The 24,128-nt window shown below is 33.9% G+C and overlaps 2 protein-coding genes across 5 annotated transcripts; one reads left to right on the top strand and one right to left on the bottom strand.

Moving 5' to 3' along the window:
* Positions 1 to 292: 292 nt before the first annotated feature.
* LOC132036268 (acetyl-CoA acetyltransferase 2) lies at positions 293 to 14,354 on the bottom strand. 4 transcript variants are annotated; one of them, XM_059426567.1, is made up of 15 exons: positions 14,347 to 14,354; positions 6,332 to 6,395; positions 5,253 to 5,351; positions 4,974 to 5,147; positions 4,754 to 4,859; positions 4,102 to 4,240; positions 3,590 to 3,667; positions 3,416 to 3,481; positions 2,925 to 3,010; positions 2,175 to 2,274; positions 1,916 to 2,026; positions 1,795 to 1,836; positions 1,454 to 1,540; positions 1,183 to 1,288; positions 293 to 479 (listed from the first exon to the last, which is right to left on the bottom strand). In XM_059426567.1, the coding sequence occupies exons 2-14, from the start codon at positions 6,366 to 6,368 to the stop codon at positions 1,199 to 1,201; spliced, it is 1,215 nt and encodes a 404-aa protein (XP_059282550.1). In that variant the 5' UTR covers positions 6,369 to 6,395; positions 14,347 to 14,354; the 3' UTR covers positions 293 to 479; positions 1,183 to 1,198. The 4 variants fall into 4 exon arrangements, with proteins under 4 accessions (XP_059282550.1, XP_059282548.1, XP_059282547.1 ...); XM_059426565.1 differs by lacking the exon at positions 14,347 to 14,354 and adding an exon at positions 7,247 to 7,380 and having other exon boundaries at positions 293 to 480; positions 1,186 to 1,288; positions 6,332 to 6,393; XM_059426564.1 differs by lacking the exon at positions 14,347 to 14,354 and adding an exon at positions 7,247 to 7,379 and having other exon boundaries at positions 6,332 to 6,393.
* A 4,934-nt stretch (positions 14,355 to 19,288) lies between these two features.
* LOC132036478 (zinc finger BED domain-containing protein RICESLEEPER 1-like) lies at positions 19,289 to 24,101 on the top strand. The gene is made up of 2 exons (XM_059426833.1): positions 19,289 to 21,247; positions 23,659 to 24,101. Exons 1-2 carry the CDS (start codon positions 19,505 to 19,507, stop codon positions 23,683 to 23,685), a joined length of 1,770 nt encoding a protein of 589 aa, XP_059282816.1. The 5' UTR covers positions 19,289 to 19,504; the 3' UTR covers positions 23,686 to 24,101.
* Positions 24,102 to 24,128: the final 27 nt, after the last annotated feature.

Genomic DNA, 24,128 nt, shown 5'->3' with positions numbered 1-24,128 from the left:
CTCTTCTTTCCACCTAGTGGTAGTGGGTTCAGTTGAACAAAGCAACATAGCATGATCGCAAGGCATAAGATGGCATACTGTTAAATTTTAGGTTATTTTAGCTAATCAACTTCACTTATCCATCCCACTTTAATAGCTCATATGCTTGCAGCGCTATTGTGGTTGACAGAGCCAGTGATCTCAAAGTTACTATCCCAATCTTCCTATTCCCTTTGGACATATGAAAATAGTGAAGTGCTCGAAGGAATTCAATGGAAATGTTGAGATCGGGGGAGGGGAAATCTGTCACTACTTCGCGAAGAATCTGACCAGCTTTCATTTATTTTTTAAGAATACAACTTCTTAAAAGAACATTACAAAGGAAAGGAGAAAAAGAAAACCAAGGAGCAGAAGTTGCACAGTCATCTCTGGCTGAAGACGCCCTCTCAGATCTAATCCGTTGCAAGTACGGTGTATCATAAATAGCCCAAAACACTAACCTGCAAAAGGCCAGCAATACACACTAAGGTAACTGGAAATGATCTCGATGCAAGTGAGAACTTAAAATTAAGAGCTTTCAACTGCAGTATCCCTTTGCAAAAAGTCAAGGGAGGGGGGGCGAGAGGAACGGAGAAAGGGATGGCAATTCAATCCAATCACTATGCCCAATCAGCACTCTTCTGGCGATTTAAGTATTGAGTCAATGACATGTAATTGTTTTTCAATGTTTAACATGCAACTTCATGAGTCATTTCATGTGAAGAACAAAAGAGACAATAACTAATTTAATAGCAAATGGACTAGCTTGATTTTGGAGTACTCTTATTTGTACAAGCAGCTTTGGACGCAAAAACGTTTCTTCATTTGGCTTGTCATATATTATGTCAACTAAAGAAATGTAAAGTAACACACTTGAGCAGTTCACTGCTGGTGCGGAAATACTAATTGATGAATAGAATATGAGCTTTTAAAACCCTCGGAAGAAGAACAAATGAGATTTAAATGGAATATATCATCTTTTGTGGTCATCCCATTGAACATCCTTTATATAGTATATTCCAGTTCTAATTTACCATTGTTGTCCAGTTATTTATATACCAAGAGCACCTTTGAAATCCATGGAAGCAAATGCAAGGACAGACATATGTAATATCACATTGGTAAGACTTAATTCTCAAATGAGTTTCCGATCTTCAAACTTACCAAAAACAAAAAAGGATTACACAAGCTCTAGGACAAGGGCTGAGGCACCTCCTCCTCCATTGCAAACACCAGCAGCTCCATATTTACCATTTTTCTGTCTCAACACCTGCAAACATTGCATTGGGAAATAGATGTGAAACAAACATATAAAAGGACGATAGATTCTCAATATTCATGAACAGAAAACAAGATCACATTAACACTCTAAGAAAAACAATCCTTTAACTTAAAACCCCAAAATATGGTTATGTATAGCAGTAGTAACACATACCCCGATAAGTGTAACCAATATACGAGCTCCACTGCATCCAAGAGGGTGCCCCAAAGATACAGCTCCACCGTGTACATTAACTTTTTCCTGATTGAATAAACCAAAAGGTTACTGCATTGTCAGGATCATTCCGTGCTTGTTCTACACTAAATGAACTACTGCAGACCAAATAAGTTATAACTTTATGTATCTTATCCTTGTTCCATTTTCATATAAAATCATATAATCAAAAATAATTCGCTTAAGATAATAGATCCCGACTGAGAGTGTTAGATTTGAAGAGATTAACAAATTTTGAACCTCAAGATTAATACAACATATAGGAGAGATAGTGAACTTACTGGATTAAGACCAAGCAGCTTTTGATTTGCAAGGGATACCACCTGCAAGCAGGGTCTGTTAAGGAAAGCACTCACATAAATAAAGAAGCGCAGTCTAAAAGAACTAGGTAAGAGTGCATACAGCAAAGGCTTCATTAATTTCATAGTAATCAATTTGAGAAGCCTCTAAGCTAGCACTTTTGATAGCTTTGGGAATTGCTAGAGCAGGTGCAGTTGTGAATAATTCAGGTTCCTGCAAGATTTAATTTTAGAATTTGAACATCAAGAGTGTATGTTGATCCACCAGTAACGAAACAAAAAAGCTTATTATCCATTAGTTCTCCAGAATCTTTCATTTGGAGTGCCTAAAGTGTTTTCTCAAATTCGTAGATATGAATTACCTGAGCAGCATCTGCGTAGCCTGAGATCTTTGCAATAACATTTAGTCCAAGTTTTATAGCCTTCTCTCCACTTACTAAGACCAGTGCAGCAGCACCATCACTGAAAAATGAAAAATTTCTCGTCAATAAATTAAAAGAAAAACCAAGTGTCTTTTGAAGTTATCATATTTCTGATTTCCTGTTTTAAATTTTTCAACTGGGAAAAATGGAAGGAGCAACTTCTATAGCCAGTTCTTATCATGTTTCACTGAATTATTCACATTTCAACAGCTACAACATATCCAGTTGAATCCCACAAAGTGGGGTCTGGGGAGGGTAGAGCGTACGCAGACCTTACCTCTACCTCGGGAGGTAGAGAGGCTGTTTCCGGTAGACCCTCGGCATAAGGACAAGCAGAATTATTTACATTTCAGGTGAAAATTTTTCTTAAGTCAGTGTAATAAATGACCTAACTAACTTGGCTCCCGCTATAGATGCAAAGTGCTATAGATGCAAAGTGTAAAGAAATCACTTTTAAAAATGAACCAGAAATGTAAAGATATCATTGTTACTGTAGTCAGCGAAAAAATTTGAGCTATTTTTTGGGATGCGGTACCTCCAGAGAGAGGAGTTAGTGCAAGTAAATTTCATAGTAGTAAACCAAGATTAAAAAAGTAGGCGATGCATTTATTTGTTATGTTAACAAAATGTTCTTGTTAAACATGTGAGAACAACCAAAGGAGAACATGGTAGAAAATTAAGTCCACGAACCTTATGCTAGAAGCGTTACCAGCAGTAACAGTACCATCTTTGTCCTTGAAACTTGGTCGGAGTTTTCTCAATTTTGCAGCATCAAACTGGCAAGATAAACAAAGAAATTGTGAGTGACTAAGGCAGGAGATGATAGGCTCTATAAATGCACGTGCCTATATCGAGTAACATCTTTTAAGTGCCAAAAAAAGTAAATTCATATTTCTGATCCTTTTAGTACTTGAAGGCACAAATATGGAGTTCTATATAACTAGTTAGAACTTAGAATATTCTCTTCATCCCCTTCAATAAGAAAATATAATGATTTAAAAGTTGCATTTAACTTCATTTTCTAGCTATTCTACTTCGCTTCCCATATGAGGAATATGTCTGAGAGTGGTTAAATTAAGTCTCCAAGAGCACTTCAAGAGAAGATGTAGAAGGGGAGCTAAGTCATAGATGGTAATGTTAGTTTTGCTTTGACTAATTAAAAATCATCTTAACGTACTCACCTTTCCTAGACCGTCATCCTTATCAACAATAATGGATGGTTTTCCTCTTCCTCCAGGCACCTCAACCTGCACATTGTCAGAATTCATTAGAGCAGCCAAATAAACAAACTGCGAAGAACTTGCATTCTTTGAGTATGCAGCAATATCTAGAGACCAAGTGCTAATCATGTGTACCGGTACAATCTCCCATGTGAAAGCACCAGCTTCCTGAGCAGCAATTCCACGTTCAAAACTTTGAACTGCATAGTCATCCTGCATATACCAGAAAGACATAAGTGCTTGACTCCTTCAGAAAATAAAAGACTTCAGCAAATTTTCACAGCATATAGCTGAAAACAAAGAGAAAACAGAATGGTGATTCACTTGGTTTCAGATATGAGTGTAGTAAACAAGTAGAGCAGAGAATAGAAAATAAAAAAGGTTCAACTTCACATAGAAATAGTGACAAAGCATTAGAAAAGAGGGGACGGCATGTATCCCAATCTTTAATTGTTTCTCATGGAAGCTTCCTCAAATGGTGGTATCCATTATTAAAAATCAAATCAACCAAAAAGAAAGACAACGGGGAATTGGTGTGTAAGTCTAAATTAGATAAATCAAGAGTAGACAAAGCTTTGGTATGTGGAATTAAAGTCAGAGCCAAACTTGCAAATTGCATAGAAACAAAGACCTATATAAAGACAAACCTGCTCCTCTCTTGTGACTTTATGATTTTCAGCACATATTTCTGCACAAACTCCCATACCACAATCCTTGTAAACATCAGTCAACCCATCTTTAAGCATTCCGTCAACAAGACTATCATGTCCAAGACGAGATCCCTTCCTGTGATTATGGTATTGATCAATGAAGGGTATTGATAACATAGAATTGAAGACCAAAATAGAAGTGACCAGCGCAACAAGTCTACCGTATTCCGAACAATACATAAACCTTATAAAACTCAGTGGAGAGAGATCTAAAAAGTTATGGCTGACGAGGAACAGATCATAAACTTGTTTAGGTGGAACCATGAAAAATAAGAAGTGAGGAAAGATGGTTAACAGCAATATGAGCTGACTTTGTGATTGTTGATTAAACTTGTTAGATTTTGGAACAACACGTGTACACTGTTGAAGCACAGAAAGGGTAGGTCCGAAGTTGTACACACATTTTTTTTTTTTTTTTTTTTTTGAGAATGGTAAGAAGATGTACACATATTATAAAATGTGCCTTGGGAATGTCGCAAAATATATTACTATCTTATATCACTATGCTTCTTTGTTAAGGGAGACTGGGGGCTTCATAGTTCAAACAAATTGTACTAGAGCAGTGGTTCTACTTTTGAAGAATGCAAACCTTGCTTCTGCAATGTATTTGGGAACATTGGACATGCTTTCCATTCCACCAGCCACAACAATTTCGTTAATGCCCAACTGGATACTTTGAGCTGCAAGCATAGTTGCTGCAAAGCCATATAAATTATATCTCGTCAAAACTAAAACCTCTTTCACTCTCATAACAGTTATAAAAGGGTGGAGAAGTCTCTAGGAAATGAATACAACAAGAAGGTGCATACCTTTCAACCCAGATGCACAAACTTTGTTCACAGTCGTGCAAATTACAGTATTGGGTATTCCTGCACCCAATGCAGCTTGTCTAGCTGGAGCCTGCCCCAGATTTGCACTGAGGACATTTCCAAAGAAGACTTCTTCTACTAGTGATGGATCAACGTTTGCTTTCTTAAGAGCACCTGAAGTTCAACCAATAGAGAGATCAGTTGAAAGTCAAAGAAATTATAGTTGCAAGCCAATCGAGGTATAATGAAAACACTATGTGACAATAGCTAGAGTCCTACCCTCAATGGCTGTTGATCCAAGTTTAGTTGCCGGCAGCGATGAAAGAGAACCAAGGAAGCTCCCCATCGGAGTACGGGCGACACCAACAACACAAACATCTGTTCACATTAAAGAACAAATAATGAGCAATTATCAGAAAGCACAGTTTGGAAAAGTTTTTCATGACATAGCAAACCAAAACCTAGTAAAGCCAAATTCCACTATCCTCTGCACCAATTTATCTGATAAAAGAACATCAAAAGGATGACATCGAACTTAATGAAAATACTATTCTTTGACAATGCATACAATATCAATCAATCATCTAAGCCTCAATAGGCTGTCTGAGACCTCTGTAATGGGATTGAGAATTGCAGTAGAAAATTCATGACCTTGATAAGGAGAAAGATCACTGCCAGTTTTGGACTCCATTTTACATAAAACTACAGTAATAAGATAATTCTACAGTAAAGGTTTCAACTACAGACTATAAAAAAAGGTTTTGTTTTAAGTAACTGAAATTACAAGTTAACATTGCAATGTGCATTTGAAGCTTCTGCATTTCATGAACAAATATCCAACTGACCATACAAAATCAAGATTTTCCAAATCAAATCCACATGTAGGAGAAAAAACTAAAGTCAGATTCATCGATGTCTCATGGTAAGACTGACTTACAGCAGTGCTCACAGTAATGTTGAGAATAACGAGACAGATTAAAAATATCTCTTTTCTTTAAAGAAAGAAGTCAATACCCTCCAAATAGAAAGCAATTGGTTATTTCCCAATGGCTGTCTACAGAAAGCTAATTTTCATTGATTATTTTTTTGTCTGATTGAAAATTTTAATGAAGAAACCAAACACAAAAATGGACAAAATGCTAAGTTCTTGCTTAAGCATAAAAGATTTGTTCTTTGCATGCAAAATTGCTTAAGGACCAAATAACAGCCCTGCTCCTAATAAATTGTCACCATGAAAATCATTTTTGCAGAGATCATAGTGCTGGCTCATACTGGAGTCAAACATCAACAAATCGATTTGCTATCTTTACATTAAAAAAAGAGTCTAGATTCGACACTAAGAGAGCAAACGTTGTTACCTCTAGGTTTGATTGTATCTGCTGCTGCTGGAGCCATCGTGAATATGTACGAAAAAGGATGTCTGTTTCATTCAAAAACCAATCAGGGGTCTCTTTCTATCAACAAAAGAAATCACAATACCACCAACACACAAAAAATTGTATGACCCAAATATCGCCGAAATTTCAGATTATTACATCAAATCACAGCATAAGCATGAGCTATATCTAAAATTAGCCTCAACTACAACACATCTACTATACTATCCTTCCCATAGATATTTTCGTAGATTAATGAGTACCATCAGGTCATTTCAATGAGGGAAAAAAAAAAGGATAAATTCAGGTGCGGATGCAGCATGCTGGCACTGTGATGATCCCAATACTTTCGACGCGGAGTATAAATTTATGTGTAAAACTTCACAAAATTGCAACAAATAATAGGTTTGAACCCACAATTTTATTTTATTTAAAAAAAAAAAAAAAGAGATGTGATCTGTGCTAAGAACCTTAAAGATTGAACCCATAAAGTTTAAATCCTGGACCGGCCTATAATAATGTTTGGCCTAAGCTCAAGTAGCTAGTGAACAAAGAGCAAAGAAAGAAATTATAAAAAAATTCTTAAAACAATTCTTTATTTTTGTTTCTTGTATTACCTTGATACTAAATGAAACTGAGAAATAGAGCTCATCAAACAAATGACCAAGAAAATAAGAGGAAACAGAAATAGTGACAATAATGGATCTACAAAAATGCTCAAATGATTCACTAAATACTGTAAATCCATAAACGTTTCACCTGATTTGATTGCAGATCTAAACTAGAAAAAGAAAATTCAAAATTCTAGCATGTACTTGCATGGAATTAATATAAATTTGGAGAGAAATGTTGATATTGTAGAGTTTGATTATTAATGATTATAAAGTGAAATGGTACCTATTAAAGTTGAAGGGAGAATTAGATGGAGCAGAGCACAAAGAAAGAAAGTGAGTGAAAGTGGAATAATGGGAAGAGGACTATATATAGATGGTCTGATGACCGCTGTGTTTAGTTCCTAAACCGGCTTTATTGACCAACGTCATCTATTTCATTTTTTGGTTTTAAAATATGCTTAAACGTTAAAGGAAGTAATAAATCATATATTGATTAATTATAGGACTCTTTGTACTCTCTATTCCAATTTATGTGTCACTTTCTGTTTTTCGAGCTAAATTATACTCCCTCCGAATCAAGAGTATCCACTTAGTCATTTCCATACTCCTTAAGAAAATATTAAATCCTAGAGAGAGAAAAATAGGCAATTTAACTAAACTGTTTCTAGTTAAATAGGTGTTGAGATTTGATCATATAACACTTAACAGGGACAAATGTGAAAAAATAAAATTTATTCATTCTTGATTTGATAAGTGAACACTCTTTTTACCCGAGTTTTGATCATATAACACTTAACAGGGACAAATGTGAAAAAATAAAATTTATTCATTCTTGATTTGATAAGTGAACACTCTTTTTGACCCAAGAAAAAAGGCTAAGTGGACACTCTTTTTGATCCAGAGGGAGTATCAAATCAACTCGAAATTTTAAAGTTAATGTTTTAGATATTCAAAATCTATACAAAAAGCACTATAAGTTGCAATTCTTTTCATGTCGATACAACTTTAAAAGTATGTTACAATATTGGTCAAAGGTTATATAATATGAATCTCAACAAGTGAAAATTTTCATTTAAATTGAACAGAGGGAGTAATTATTTGCACTATGAATCTCTATAACAAAATATTTGTTACACCAATAATCTATTTATTAAACTAATATTCTTACTTTGTTATCCAATATTTGGTAGGTAAACAAAAATTGTTATTCGTAAGGCCTATATATATAGGCAAACACTATGAGGTAAGGTGGTAGTGGTAGGGAGTTGGTCGGTGGGGGTTGGGGTGAGTGGTTTGAGGGAGGTGGCGGCTTGTTGGGGGTGAGGGTATCGGAGGTGGGTGGAGACAACCAGTGTAAAGCGTCATTTATGGAACTTGTTTTTTCTATTTCTATCAGCAAAGTCATTTGTTTTATTTTTAAGAAATTTATTTCTATTCCTAGAAAATCAAAAGAAAAATTATCTCTGCCAAATTGTTTAATTTCTCTATTTACAACAAAATGAAAGATTCTTTTTTTTTTTTTTTTTTTTTTTTACTTTTTCATAAAGATTTCTTTTAGGGAATCTAAGAGAAATACTTTCTAATGTCCTCTTCCTATGTGTAATTTAAGTGCATAGTACAAATTTTATGCTACAATAGTGTGGCATGTGAACTTTGAAAGGCACTCCGCCATGATTGACCAAATATTGTTTTTTCCCTACCCCAAATCCTGATCCCAAAACCAAAATACTTCCCAAAAGACAAAGAAAAGGATTTTTGTTTCTTTTTTTTTTTTTTTTTTTTTTTATCCCTGCAAATTTTTATGTAGAATTCCTTGCAGTTTGCACACGTCTACCACTCATTCCATTCCAACATTACATATGGAGCAACGAAAACATATGTTATTAGAGTAATATTTGAAAAGACAAATTTGACGAAAACAATGACATGGTAATGTTTAATTTAATTAGTCAAGTTCTAAATTCTTAAAACTTGTGAGGATGATATAAAATTAAGGTTGTTAGTGAAATCATGTCAATACTTTGTGATGTTCAAATTAGAAAAAGTGCCATGGCATTGGAATGGGATGAATAAATGCTAGGAGTAAATATAAATGATGTCAAAAGAGAAAAACAAAACATAACATAACGAGGATAAAATCTGTGAAATTATATCTATCGTTTACCTTGGAGACAAATAAACGGAAGGAGGAAAAAGTAAAATTTTGAAGGAAACAAAAAAGAAATACAGATTTCTAGATAAATTAATTTTTTTTCTTTAAGTAAAATAAATTCTGAATTTTTACCTCAATTTTTTGGTACTAAACGCAAAAGAAAGAATTGAAATATACATTTAGTAACCAATTTGTTGTATTTCTTCGACTACCCCTCCACCCCCCCCCCCCCCCCCCGGCGCCCAACCAAAAAAACACACACACACAAAATAGATCTGTAATCGGCTTATTATTAAATGTATTGATTAGGGGTATACAAAACTCGATTTAACCGATAAACCGAACCGAGAAAATGTTATTAATTTATCGGTATCAAATTATCGAGTTAATGATCTTTAAACTGTCTTATAATTTTTTTATTGAACTACCGGTTTGATTTCCAGTTTTTTAGTTATTATTAACGGTTAAAGCGATAACTCAATAAGGTCCTATAAAAAATACTTTTAAAAATTTATTTCTTTGTCACCTTTCACTATTGTTTTCGTGAAAGATGTGGGAGGCCAAACTAGTTGTGTTTGAAGACTTTGCCTCTTATTATCATATGATTCTTGGTTGCCTTCAGCCCTATTATGCATGAACACTGAATAGGGTTTATACCGAATGTAAATTAAAAAAAACTGAATATTTCGAGTGTATATATGAAGAGATTAAAACAAGAGAAATGAAAACAAATTAGAGGAGCATTTTGTTATCGGTTAAATCGAAACCGAACTAGTAAGGACCCCTAATCGATAATTCGAAAACCAAAAAAAAAATATCTTATTAGTTGCTTATCGGTTTAGCATGTTTACAAATTGAAAATTGATAAATCGAATCGGCAATATACAAAATTGAACCTAACCGATCGATGTGCACCCCTAATATACGGGAGTCTATTCGTCAGATTCTATGTATTCTAATTTTTTTAAAAAAAAATATTAATTGGCTTCGGCATCGGCATGACCAACTCAATTTTCAGATCGGCTTCGGCATCACCTCCACCGTCGTCGTCATCTCTGGTTGGAATCCATGACCAACCGACCGAATTTTCTCAGATCCGAGTAAATTTCAATTACAACTTGGACTTTTTTCCCCAGAAAACAGTGAAAATTTTTCATGGCCAAAGGGGTCCTAAGAAAGTTTACTAACTTGTAAAATTCTAGGATTATTTGAATTTTAGCAAAGATATAAGTATGGTGCCGCTCAATAAGTTCAAGCACTAGAAAAAAAAAATGAGTTCAAGCAGAATGGAGAAGGAAAAAAAGAATGAGTACCAGCAAAAACACAGGTTCACGAGCTCCTGCTCTCTTCTCTTCTACCAAACGCAAACCTTAGGGAGTGAAGCAATTTCATTTCTTGTATTTCTCATATCTACCCGTATTTGAGTGTATTCGTCATTTTTGAATTGTAAATACAATGTATTTTTTTGTATTTCCACCAATATTTTTGTATTTCAAAGGAGTTGTTTTTGTATCTTCTCATGTATTTTTATTGTTTGAATACAGTGTAAAAGTAGCTACGAATGAATACAGTGAATCGAATACACCCAAATATCCTTGTATTTTTGGATTTTTTTTTGTTTGAATACATCCGAATTAAATACAGCAAAATACATCATATGGTAAAGAATTAGTAGCTACGAGTCGTAATTGGCTAAACTATAGCTATGACTTGTTAGAAGCGTCCAAACTATAGTTGTTTACGTAAGTTCCTCTATATTAAAAGATGAGTAGGTTGCTTATTATTATGCCAAGTGATGTATCGAAAGTAAGGAACTTGGAAGTATTAGGGAATCTTTTGTTGGATTCCATTTATACTAATTTTGAAAAAAATATTAATTGACATTTTTTAATAATTAGGATTGCATAAACACAATAGTTGTGTTACTAAGAAATTAAAAAATTATCATAGGAATAATATTATATGACAGAATATTTACAATTTCATTTAATTTGAGTAAATCAAGGAAGCATGACAAGGCTAATCGAGAAATAAAGTTGAAAGCTAAATAATCAATTAGCAATCAAGAGACATATTTGGAAAAAAAATATTGTGATCAAGAGTCAATCGAAAGTAAAGAGCACGCTCAACTCACCAGCTCTAATACCATTATTAGAAAAATATGTTATATATTAAGAGTTGAATAGTTTGACTTATTATTAAATCAAGTGGCGTGTTGAGAACACGCTGTTGACACTATCATGAGACCTATTTGTTGGATTCCATTTATACTAATTTTGAATTTTTTATTAATTGAAATTCTTTAATAATTAGAATTGCATATGACAGTTGTGTGTTACTAAGAAATTAGAATATGTGCAGTTCAAATATTAGCAAATTAAGGAATAATATTATATCAATATCATGATTTCATTCAAATTGAGTAAATCAAGGAAGCATGACATGGCTGATCATTAGATAGAGTTGAAAAATGAATCATCAATTAGCAATCAGGCGACTATATTGAAAAGAATATTGTGACCAAGATTCATTCCAAAATAAAGAGCACGCTCAACTCACCAGCTCTGATACAACTATTAAAAATCTATTACTCCATCTGTCTCATTATATATGATACTTCTTCCTTTTTAGTCAGTACAAAAAATACACCTTTCTATACTAAGTTGTTATGATTCGGTGTAAACACTGATATCAATAAATATTTAGCATGACGATATTGTAGTCTCTAAGTTGAGTAAGAAATTACTTAAAGAATAGTCATCAGGTATTTTAAATCGAATGCCTTGGTTTAGTTTGAATGAATATAATTTTTAGAGTAAATTTTATACAAGAATTCAGAGCCTGTAGCATTTTGTTTGATAGCCTTAATTTTGCCTTGATCATTTTAGATGTAATATGTCATCAGAAAAGGATAAAACTCTAATTTATACATACATTTTTTTAATTTTTTTTTTTTGTATCTTCTTAGATACAAACTTATTTTTGAGAAGTTTATTTAACCTAGATTATAAGATAAGATTGAAAATAGTGAACGAATTAAAATACAAAAAACCTTTTCTCACATTAATACTAAAAGAAAACCAATTCGACATGCTCATTGAAACAAAAACAAAAAAGCAAAATAATATTAAATTAAAATCAAACTGTTTGAAGGCTAAGGTGAGGTATTATTACTTTGGTCAAAGTAAATAAGTATATTTATCAATTGTAAATACAAACAAATCGTGCTTATTTTGACTTAACCTCTTTTTTTTACTTTTCATAAATAAAGCTACAAGTGTACAAAAAATGGTATTTTCATCATAGAAATATCCGTCAATTCCTGATGGAATCAGAAATCTGTATTATGATATTTTCACTTTCCACCGAACATCAAAATGCACATAATATGTATTTGTACAGAAATTCGGTATCACTTAAGCATGATTATCATATACTATATTTTGTATCATATAATTAAATTAAAATAATATAATTTAATGTAATATCAGATACGAATAAACTTTTTATGCAATGCTTACTTAAATTTATGAACTGCATGTCGGGGGTTATAGTTATGAAATCAGTAACTAATATTTACAATAAGGTACTAGTAGATGGTTTATATTGTACTCCTTCAAATCCATATTATATGGTGTTTTAGCTTGGACGCACCCCTTAAGAAATTCAATCACCCTTAAAATAATAAAAAGAATTTTTACTTATTATTCTTAGTTAAATAGTGCCTAGAATTTTTACTTATTATTCTTAGTTAAATAGTGCCTAGAATTTTTACTTATTATTCTTAGTTAAATAGTACCTACTTAATATGATTTTTCGGTTATGTAAAAATCACGTATCTAAATAAGGGATTTTTTTTAAGAAAATCAATTAATATCTTCTTGATTAAATATTTATTTTAAACTAATAAAATGTTAAAAACACCCTATAATATGAATAGATGGGAGTACTATCTTAGAATAGGGTTTTTTTTGGGACCCAATATAAATGCGGAATGCTTCGCTCAACACTTTTAATGCTACTTAAATTTATCTTCCTTTTTTTTTTTTTTAATCTTTCATTTGGTGTATTCATATTGTGGTCGACTAAATTTGGATTCGCGCCAGGAAGTCTCAAAATCCTCCCTAACAAAGACGACTCCGTATCCAGTAAGGCTCGAACTCGAATGCTTAAATTTATCTGTTTAAAAGAATAGGTAAGAAGTGGGTCCCAGGCGGCGTTTATAAATTCAGAAGTGGTGTCTGGTGACTCACATAGAAAATATCGAATTGGAAAGTGATAGATGTACCAACCAATCTGGGGAGATGTCTGCTTAGTTTTAAATACTCTTTCTTTTATTATTAAATAAAATATTACCTAAAGGTGTTGGAATTTGACAACATACAAATAAACTATGGTTTTGATAATGTTTTATATGCTTCTTTCACATGTCAAATATTGTTATGTGCTACTGCCAAACCCACAACACTTGAAGAGAATCAATTGAAAGGTCAGTTAGAGGAGCCTTGTTGACTTCAATCAGTCCAAATGGGCTGCTATAAGTACAACATACTAGCATTTGAACTAAGAAAAAAAAATGATTTTGATGTGTTGATTTTGTTTGGCGTTTTAAGTGTTCAAATAAGAGATAGTTTGTGACATTGGAAGAGGAAAAAAAGGGATATATATATACAAAGGAATGAAAGATACTTTTTTTTTTTTTTTTCATTTATTTATTTTTCTATTTTTTCCCTTTTCAGTTTGTAGTTTTTATTTTTATATAGTTTCCTATTTTTCTTGTTCAAATGCCCATAAAATGATTGTAGTTGGGTTATTTCATTTCGAATCTATATATTTCTCACATACTTTATTTATTAAATGGAAAATGGCTAAAAATACCCTTAACGCATGGAAAATGACTCACCAATTCCCTCTTTCCACATTTTGATCTAAAAATATCCTCAACTTTTGTTTTTCTTTTCGAAACAATCTAAAAAATAAAAAAAGTAAAACACATAAATTAAATCAAAGGGAGTACAACTAAATAATCAATAGGTGAAAAAAATATTCTTTTCTATAATTGAGTTCTTAATTCTCAGTTTCATCTATAAATCTCCAATTTTAATAAATAAAATAAACACAATCAAAACACAAATGACACAAAAAAAAGATGGACTGAAATGGTATGGTGCCGCAAGAATCACACGATGAATGTTTCCAATACAAATTATTTCCTCTCAATGTCCTAAATATTTAAAGTTGAATGCTGAGGTTTTAAGTTTGTTAAAATAAACTTTGTCTATGAACAAAATTCCTTAGTCGTTATCATGCTAAAGAGAGTGGTAGGATGAATGAGATTCTTTTGACATTAATTAAAAATCTCAAATTTGTGCCTTAAGAATGGACAGAACACTGGCTAGGAGCGCTTTCTTGTTCAATGGATCTTACGCAGCTCGAATCTAAATTAATCGGGATAATGAGTTTTCGGATACCGTATGATTATCGTTGCCCCAACCTCCTCATTCTGCTTTTTGGAATTCACTTTTCCTTTGAACAAAATGTGGCGTACTCAGTCAAGCCAACATATATGTAGTTCAATCAATAATCTAATCCTTTTGCAATAATTTTTATCTTAGCATCTTTTTTAAAGCATACCAATTGCTCCAATTCTCTAGCTAGGCGTAATTATTTTTAATTTGAGAAACATGGATGCAATTATAGAGGAGAGCATACACCATTATCTCAATGTGTATCATGGAGAAGCGACAACGTGATTTAGACAGTAAAATTCACGAATAACCACTAAATTTTATAAACTTTAATTGTAAAATCATAAAATTATTTTTTATGTCACATTAATGATTTTTGAACAATTAACAACACTAAGCTGAAGGTATGTTACTAATTTATGTTGCAGTAGTTCTATATGCATAATTATGCAAAATTATAAACTTTTACGGTAGAGAGCATATATCCTTTAATCTTTATTATGATATATTTAGCCAGCATAAATTTAGAAGTTCACTTTAACTTTCGATAGAGGGTATTTTTAGACCAAAAGGTGGAAGCAAGGTATTTTTTTTGTCATTTTTCACACGTTAGGGGTATATTTTAGACGTTTTCTGTTTATTAAAAGACTTTATATATGATGTTAGAAAAACATAACAGAGGTAGAATCAATATTATAACATAAACAAACAAAAAAATCATAAAAATTATAACATTTGTGTTTAATCGTATTTTTAAGTTCTCTCACAATTGCATGAGTAGATAATAATATTTAGCCAATAATAATTTATCAATAAAGGTAGCAATCAGTATTAATGAAAGTTTTTTTTTTTTTTTTTTAAATAATGACTTATTGAAAAAAATTAGTGTGGAACTTTAAGGCTTAAAATTGAGTATTTTCATGGGTCAAGGTTGAGCTGATTCATGGTTCATTTGGGCTGCTAATTTGTAAAGGAAAATAACCTAATAATACTACTTAAGACTTTATATTACAAAATATAAGAATATTTTTCCTTATTTACATAACATAATAATTTAATTACAAAACATACCAGATCTGAAAAAATTAAAACCCACCCTTCCCTTTCCCTTCTCATTGTTCTCTTCTTCCTCCAGAACAGAGCCGTCCCACCCTCCCTCCCCCTTCTCCCCAATCTCTTTCCTCTAATAACATAGCCGCCCCATCATTCCTTTCCCCAATCTGACCCATTTATCACTTCTCTTCCTCCTTTCATCACACTAATTGAGCATTGCAACACCCACTTGCAGGAGTCAGATCCGGCTTTTGGAAGTGGGTTTAATGGGTGAATTCAGGAACGACGGGAGGGATAATGAATTCTATGGCCACCACCATCCATTAGATTTTCTGGCATGTGTGTTGTTGATAATTGATGCTAAGCTTTGGTTATGTCTCTTAGCATCAGAATACTGATTTGGAAAAAATAGTTTCTTTCTACTTTCGTACCTTCCCAGCTATGGGGAAGGCATCCATCTTTTTGTAAAATTATGGTAATTCGAGAATGTGCGTAGATCTGAAGACGGTAACGGTTGATTATGACGAATTCTGTTACCAAACATCGATTGACTCCACCTTGTTTGTTGCCGTATTATATGAAAGTTGTATAGAATGTTGTTTCAATTGTATTAATTTCATTCGAATTTCAAAGTGAGATTCTAATTTGTATGAAAGTTGTATACCATGTTGTTGTAGTTGTATTAAATTTCCAAAAACTTATCCTAAACTTTATACAAATTTTATATAGTTAAATACATATTTCATACTATTTTTATACAGTTTTCATACACGTAAAATGTGAGAAACCTAAGCCTTGAGCAAGATAAACACATTTCATACAGTTTTCATACATAAAATTTTGAGCGGATTTTTTAAGCCTTGAGCGAGATATACATATTTCATACAGTTTTCATACACAAAATTTTGAGCGAAATTTTTAAGCCTTGAGAAACTTTTCGTAAATATTTTGTAAGAAATCTATTGTTATGTTTTGTAAACTGTAAAGTATCGTCATATTTTGTAAATATACCCTATTCTTATGTATATATATGTCATTCCCCCAATTTGTAATGGGTCAACTCGAGCATAGCCCAAAGAAGCATGTCATCAAAATGAAGTTTTTGCACAGATTGACCTTCAAACGCACTGGTTTTTAATTTTTGTCTCTCATAAATGTGGTCTTTAATTTTCTGCTCTTGCTGCTCATTTAATGAAAATATCCCGATTTGCTTCCCTTAGCATAAGTTCTGTAATATTTTTATCTTCGGAAACTGAATTTTTACCTTGCTTGATACAAGTTTTGAAGGAATTACGTTATGCAACATAAGTTGTGTAGTGTTTTTTAGATTATGTATGTTGAGTGTTGAAAGTTTTGTCGTGTCCGACATAACTTATAGGATGTTATGATACATATTGTGGCGATCTAAATATAAACTTTTCAGAATGAAATTTAAACTTCTGCCTCGCTAGAAGTGCCATTGGACAAAAATTAAAGACCACCCAAAATAGGGCATTTTTTTTGTGCGGATTGCCCTTCAAATGCACTGGTCTTTAATTTTTGCCTTTCAAACCCCGGCTCAGTTAAAAAAAAGAAATCACAAGGCAGAGTTTCGTAGGAAAGTTAGGTCTTAAGGTAGAGTTTTGCAAAATTTTAACTGAGATTTTTTTTTTTTTTTTTTTTGCCTTAATGCAAACCTCTACCTTAAGGTAGAGTTTTGTCTTATGCCTAAAGGCAAAACTCTGTCTTAAGGGAGAGTTTGGCTTATGCTTGAAAGCAAAACTCTGCCTTAAGGTAGAGTTTGCAGTCAAGCTCTACTTAAACCAGAGTTTAAAACTATGCCTGAAGGTAGCACAACTCTGCCTTGCGAATCTAAACTCTACCTTGTGATTTTTTTTTAATTTTTTTCTGAGTAGGGATTCGAACCCGAAACCAAGGAGTTTTAGTGAAGGGCAAAAATTAAAGACCAATCATTTGAGGGGAAAAAATTAAAGACCACCCCCGAATAAGGACAATCGTGCAAATTGCCCTTGTGCGTTGACCCACCCACCCCTCAGGCCCAATGAATAATGTAGTTCATTTTTTTTGAGCGGAATGTCCTTTAAAGGCATTGGTCTTTAATTTTTGTCCCTTAAATTGTTGGTCTTTAATTTTTAGCCTTCGCCTAAAAATTTATGGGTTCCGGGTTCGCACTCACGTTCAATAAAAAATAAAAAATAAAAATCACAAGGCAAAATTTTGGATTCGCCAGGCAGAGTTTTGGATTCAAACTCTACCTTAAAGGTAGAGTTTGCACCTCATAAGGCAAAATTTGGACAAAAGTAGTTTGCCTTAAGGCTTGACTTTTATCCGAATAGGCTTAATTTTGCTACAAATCTCTGCATTGTGAAATTCTTTTTTATTGACTGAGCCGAGATTCGAACCCAGAACCTGGGGATATTAGGGGAAGGACAAAAATTAAAGACCAACGATTTGAGGGCCAAAAATTAAAGACCAGTGCTTTAAGGATATCCAATGTAGTTTTTTATGGGCTCACAGCTCTTTCGCGGGCAAAAATGGACAGATAAATATGAGTCTACTATCACCATAACTTGTTCTTAGTTCGGCATTGTACTAAAATCTCCAACTCGTTTATTATCAATCATCTTGCATGAAATTATTGCTGTTTTCCTAGGGTTCTACACTTAAAATAAAAGGGCTAAATTTGGGTTGTAGTAATATTCTTTTCCACTGGGGAATGACAACACAGTTGATAAATCTACACCTCTAAGTCATCATTTGAATTTTGATTAGCACTTTAACTATCAACTTCTTTTTTTTTTTTTTTTTTTTTTTTTTTAAAACTTATTTTAAGTGTAAAAACAAAAACAAAATAGTGTGACGTACTTGTTTTTTTCGTTGAGTTAAACCCATTTGATTATAATTTTTGTGTTTCTATCTATGTTGCACGGAATCTTAAAATTACCGCTGGGTGTGTGTCAAATCCTTAAAAAAATATTACATTTTGGAGAAAAAAAGTACATTTTGGAGGATCTGACGCGGGTGCAGCAACATTTTTGGAGAGTCGAGCAACATAGGTTTCTATTTTCAATTTTTTTTTGAAAGTTTTAACTGATATTATCAAATAATGTAAACTTTGCCAAATTGTAGCTGGTATAAAGAAGAGTTTTGGTAGGTTGAGTGATTAACCAAAAATGAATCCTCTAAATTGAAGGATACAATGGATTCATATAACTAAGCCCAAACTAGCTTTGAATTAGGAGTAGCTAATTTGTATAATTGAAATGAGCTTATAATTTGGGCAAATTTTGATATTGTACGTACATATGAAAATGTGACATCATTTATGCTTCAACCTTCTAATTTGATTTATCTCAAGTGCAGTTTATGAACTGGAAATGACCAACGCAAAACGGAAAGCACTCCCTGGTTCCATTCTTTTTCTTGATTTATTTGTCTTCCAGTGTCATAATATAACATGTCATTTGGTGCACATACTAGTTATGCGAATAAATAATCCAAGATTTAGTCTGTCGTGAATAAGAATATAAGTGATTATTATTCAGCAAATAGTCTATGAGTTACTATGTGGTGAATAGTAAATACATGGAATAGAATGTAGGGATTACTTACTTTTAAGTACATTTCGTCTTTAAATACTTTTATCTTTGTATTGCTAATACAAGTTTGTTTTTCACATTCTATCCTTTATAAATTAATATATCAATTCCTGCGTAACTTAGTGCGATTATTATTTAATATCATCAACCATTACATTAGTAATGCAGGGATTATTTTTTTCTTATACAGCCAACCAACAGCTGCATAAGTTATTCAGAGATTATTTTCCTAATCTTCCACCCAAACACTATTATTTATATGGAACTTTATGTTGGCAGTATATTTCGTAATCCCTCCAACCAAATGGCCTGTAAGTAGTACTTTATTTCGTTTTCTAGATGTATCAAGGAAGGGGAAAAATCATGAATGTGGACCAAGAAATGCAAATCTCAGGGATGTGAGCAGTAGTAATGTTGTGAAGGAGCATGTTATCAATGAAGAAACAGCTTATCGTCTTATGGCAAAGTTTTTCTGTCAATCCGGTACACCTCCAAAGTCAGTAGATGATGTTGCTTTCAAACAATTAATTGCCTGTCTTAATCCAAAATTCCGTCCTTCATCTGCCATTCTCTCACGGTATTGCTTGAAATTGTATGAGGAAGAGAAAGCAAAAGTTAAAGAATTTTTGAGAAGCTTGAATGGACGAGTTAGCGTCTCAGTTGAGAGGCTAGCATATTATAAATTCATTAACTTTGGCCACTGGACTACCTCAGATTTTGGGGAAAGTTGTCGTGATTTCATTTGCTTAAGAGTTCATTTCATTGATGAAGACTGGAAGCTAAGAAGTTGGGTTAGTTTTAGGTCTCTTAATGCGTATGGCGATTATGTTGGCGAGACGATTCAGTGTCTTTCAGATTTTGGTATTGAAGATAAAATATGTGCTGTCACTGTGCATAGCTGTCTGGACTTTGATGAGATTGTTGATGTCATTAAAAATAAACTTGTTGAAAAGAAAAGACTCCAGCTAGATGGACAATTGTTTCGTGTATCTTGTTATGCAGACATGTTTAGTTCAATGGTGAAAAAAGCATTTGGGATGATAGAGGATTTAATCAGTGACATTCGCCTCATAGTATGTTGGGGTAAATCACTACCAGTGTGGAATTTAACATTTCTTAAACTACAGGAAGCATTGGAGTTAGAGGCTAAAGGAGAATACTTGAAAGAAGATGATTATAAGGATTATGATATACCTTCTTCCCAAGAGTGGGAGAAAGTTAAGGGAGTATGCAAACTTGTTGGACATGTCTATACTGCAACACAAGTGTTATTTATGGAAAAACGTCCCACTGCAGGCCTCTACTTCCACAATCTTAATAAGCTTCGATTTAATCTGATGAAAGATTCCGTGAGTTCAGATGAATTTGCTAGAAATTTAGCCAATATTATGCTGGAACAGTTTGACAAGTATTGGAAGAATAGGTATTTGGTGTTGGCTCTAGCTACTATTATGGATCCACGCTACAAAGTGAAGTACTTAGAGTTCTGTTTCTTGAAGTATGAAGGTAATGATCATTCACCGCTACCATCTATTTTGGAGGCCATCCAAAGCCTTCTCGATGACTATGTGGTGCACAGGTCCTCAATGGAGTATCTTATGAGCTATTCAGGTTCTGACGATTCTGATACGGGTGAAGATCTCCTTGAACCAATGGAAATTCTTCATGATCCTAGTTTTGGATTTGACTGTTCAGATGAGTTTAGCAAATTTATCGAAACAACTAGTCAGCCATCAAAGTCAGAACTTGACTGCTATCTGGAAGAACCTATTGTGCCTTGGACCAAGAACTTTGGTGTGTTGAGTTGGTGGAAAGCTGCAAGTCCCCGATATCCTGTCCTGTCAAATTTCGCTCGTGATCTTTTGTCAAAACAACTGTCTCTTGTTACAGGCTATGATGGTTATTACACTGATTTGCGTGAACCTAATAGAGATATGACATCCGTGGTGTCAGATTTAGTGAATGCCTTGATGTCTACTAAAAGCTGGTTTGATAAACAGCGTCGCAATGCGGTAATCACTGATTCTTCTGCTCTGTGACATTCATTTCTTTCATTATTTAATTCTTGGTAATTGAGTGCTCTCTCTCTCTCTCTCTCTCTCTCTCTCTCTCTCTCTCTCTCTCTCAAAAATTTGGGTTTTCTTCTTTACGCTCTTGTGCAAGTGAGTGGATTGAGATTAGAACTTTGTGCAGTTACTAGTAAGGAAGTTATGCTATATATCATATTTTAAGAAGGAAAGCATTTTCTCAAATTGCAACCAAGCAACAGGTGAAAGAGAAAATGTTGAATTAGCTTAGCACTTTTTGTTGATGAGATCTAACTCAGTCCTAGTTGCTGACAGGAAAAAGGGGCTGATTATCGATGTGAAGCCCTTTGAGTCTCTCTTCTCCTTCAGAATTGACTGATGAATGATGATGTTCTTGTTGTTGTTGAACTAGAAATGGCCCAATGAGCTCCCCACCTGCTTGCGGTCCAGTGGTCCTCAATCCTCGTGGGGACAGTTAACTCCAAAGCAAAAGGGATGAGCAAAGTACAAGGAATATGATTCCTTATCCAAAAAAAAAAAAAAAAAAAAAAAAGAAAGACTAGGAATACGACTGAATAGAGGTCTACTCGAGCTAGAGGATTAGACCCCGATGTTTATATCAATTATGTGTCTGGGTCCTCTATATGGTTTTTGTAGCTATAGAGTGGTTGCTTTTGGTAGGTCTAAGTCTAACAATTTTTATAGCTGGATTTATGGGTTGACCCTTAACGGAGACAACGGGTGTATAGGCAATCAATCCTTCAACTCGTGATACTGATAGTTGACGTTGATGAGACTTGGGATGGCATGAGAACAATATTATTACCTCTGTCATGTGGACTGCATGCAAGGGTCTTTGAAATGGTGGTTTAGGATGCTGCTTGTGCTCCTGCTCTTTATTCTAGATAGGGTCGGGATGGTTGCTTGAACGTGAGCTTCAATCTTCCCTGCTGGGTTGTGTTCTTTTCCATACCTCGATTTGTGCTAACCCATTTATCAAGTTAAGGAACTACATCTCCTAATATTCTTTCTTATTTTTTGAAACTGGTAACTTTCCTAATATTCTTTCTTATTAGTAGGCGGAATTAAGGACCAGACTTGTATGAATAGGGTTCAAAGGTTTGAAGTCATACATGTATCAATTACTGGAATAAATTGTTGGCATCTTTTTGTTATTTGAACTGGCCCAAACCAAGTGTTAACCCCTTTCTATCTTCCTCTCATTCAGGCTTAGCTGCTTACAGTTTAGTACTCCCTCCAGATCAAAAAGAGTGTCCACCATCATTTTTTTCTTGGGTCAAAAAGAGTGTCCACTTATCAAATCAAGAAAGAATTAACCTTCTCTTTCCGGATTTTCCCTTATTAAGTGTTATGTGATCAAATTCCAATACTTATTTAATTAGGGGCAATTTAGTTAAATTACTTATTTTTGCTCAGGAGTTAGTATTTTCTTAAGGGGTGTGCACATGGCTAAGTGGACACTCTTTTTGATCTGGAGGGAGTATTAAGTTGCATCAATCATCCTTTCATTTGATACAGAATATAAGCAAAACTGTGTTGAATCACATAGCAATGACTAATACATAAGTACAAAGTTTGAGGACAGAGACTAACTGTTACTTGTTAGGTGACTGGAAGTGCGTGAAAAGAGCTCTTAAGCTAGAGGCCGGGAGTATCCAATAACTTATACAGAGTGGTTGGTGGCCTTGCCAACTTTATCATTGAACTGAACATGCCATCACCTAAGAGCATGCAAAGAGACAATATTTCATTGGCTAAAATAGAAACTTAAAAGTGAAAAAGCTCTTCAATAGTACCTGCAAGGGTGGCTCAGTTGGTTGAGCACGGGGCTTTCATAATGGAGGTCTCAAGTCCGAAACCCCCTTCCTACGACAACAAGGGATTTGCCTTTGCCTTCTGGGTAGAGCTCGTCGCACGGGGCTTGCTTAGTGCGGGTTACCTCTTCTGTGTGGTTTGTGAGCTATTGCACAGGAGCTGCGTTTACTCTGTGCGCACCCGAAGGGTAGTGGCTGCGGGTTCCCATGTCATAAAAAAAAAAGCTCTTCAATAGTTGTTTGGTCGATTAATCTGGCTCTTCAATAGCATGTGGGTGTGGAAGAGTCGAAGTGTCAAACCTGGGTGATGCCCTTCTGCCTTTCTGCTTCACATCAAAGGCAGAAGTGAATCGCATGTTGCAGTGGTGGATGCTCCTACTTCTTGACTGTTAGTTATAACTAAAAGTCTGACATTTGGTTTACTGGAATATGTGCGTTGCCTTACAACTCCATGTTTGCTTCACTCTCATTTAGATTTTCCATTGAGGTCTTTGCTAACATCTATTTTCTTCCCTTCACTCTCATGGGTGTTGTACTGACTCAACTCGGGCTGTCATGCAGATGAAACCTGAGGTGCAGAATAATTGATTTTGAGAGTAACTTTTTCTTTTTGCTGGAAGTTTGAGATTCTAAGAAGCCATCATCAGGATCACCAATAGCCAGAAGCTTTTATGGATAATGGGATGTACATATATATATTAGAAACTACCTAGTCTACTGTGATCCTGCTATGCTACCTACTCATACTATGTTATCCTAGCGTAGCTACTTCTTTTGGCTGTTTACTTCTTTACCAGGATATTTAAATAGCCATAGAATCTTTGTTTCTCCAAACGTTGAGTGAGTAGTATTCATATGGAGAATATCCGATAATCTGAAGGATAAATATGAACTTATCTTCCTCTAGTGGCTGGCTTAGGTTAATGTTTATCTTAAACTTCTGAAATTCTGTTGGATTTCATGACTGAAGCTGCTTACTCACTGCTATGGGCAAAAATGTCCTAGCCCTTTGAGTTTGTACTGCAAAAGTG

Source organism: Lycium ferocissimum, chromosome 11 (assembly GCF_029784015.1).
Source record: "Lycium ferocissimum isolate CSIRO_LF1 chromosome 11, AGI_CSIRO_Lferr_CH_V1, whole genome shotgun sequence".
NCBI classification, from domain to species: domain Eukaryota; kingdom Viridiplantae; phylum Streptophyta; class Magnoliopsida; order Solanales; family Solanaceae; genus Lycium; species Lycium ferocissimum.
This window is presented reverse-complemented; position numbering and strand designations above follow the sequence as displayed.

Coding starts and splice junctions, on each gene's coding strand:
- LOC132036268 (XM_059426567.1), bottom strand. CDS start 6,368: ATGGCTCCAGCAGCAGCAGATACAATCAAACCTAGAG. Junction 4,241..4,753: donor AAATACATTGCAGAAGCAAG/GTTTGCATTCTT, acceptor CCATAATCACAG/GAAGGGATCTCGTCTTGGAC. Junction 3,482..3,589: donor TCACATGGGAGATTGTACCG/GTACACATGATT, acceptor GACAATGTGCAG/GTTGAGGTGCCTGGAGGAAG.
- LOC132036478 (XM_059426833.1), top strand. CDS start 19,505: ATGTTGGCAGTATATTTCGTAATCCCTCCAACCAAATGGCCTGTAAGT. Junction 21,248..23,658: donor ATAAACAGCGTCGCAATGCG/GTAATCACTGAT, acceptor GCTGTCATGCAG/ATGAAACCTGAGGTGCAGAA.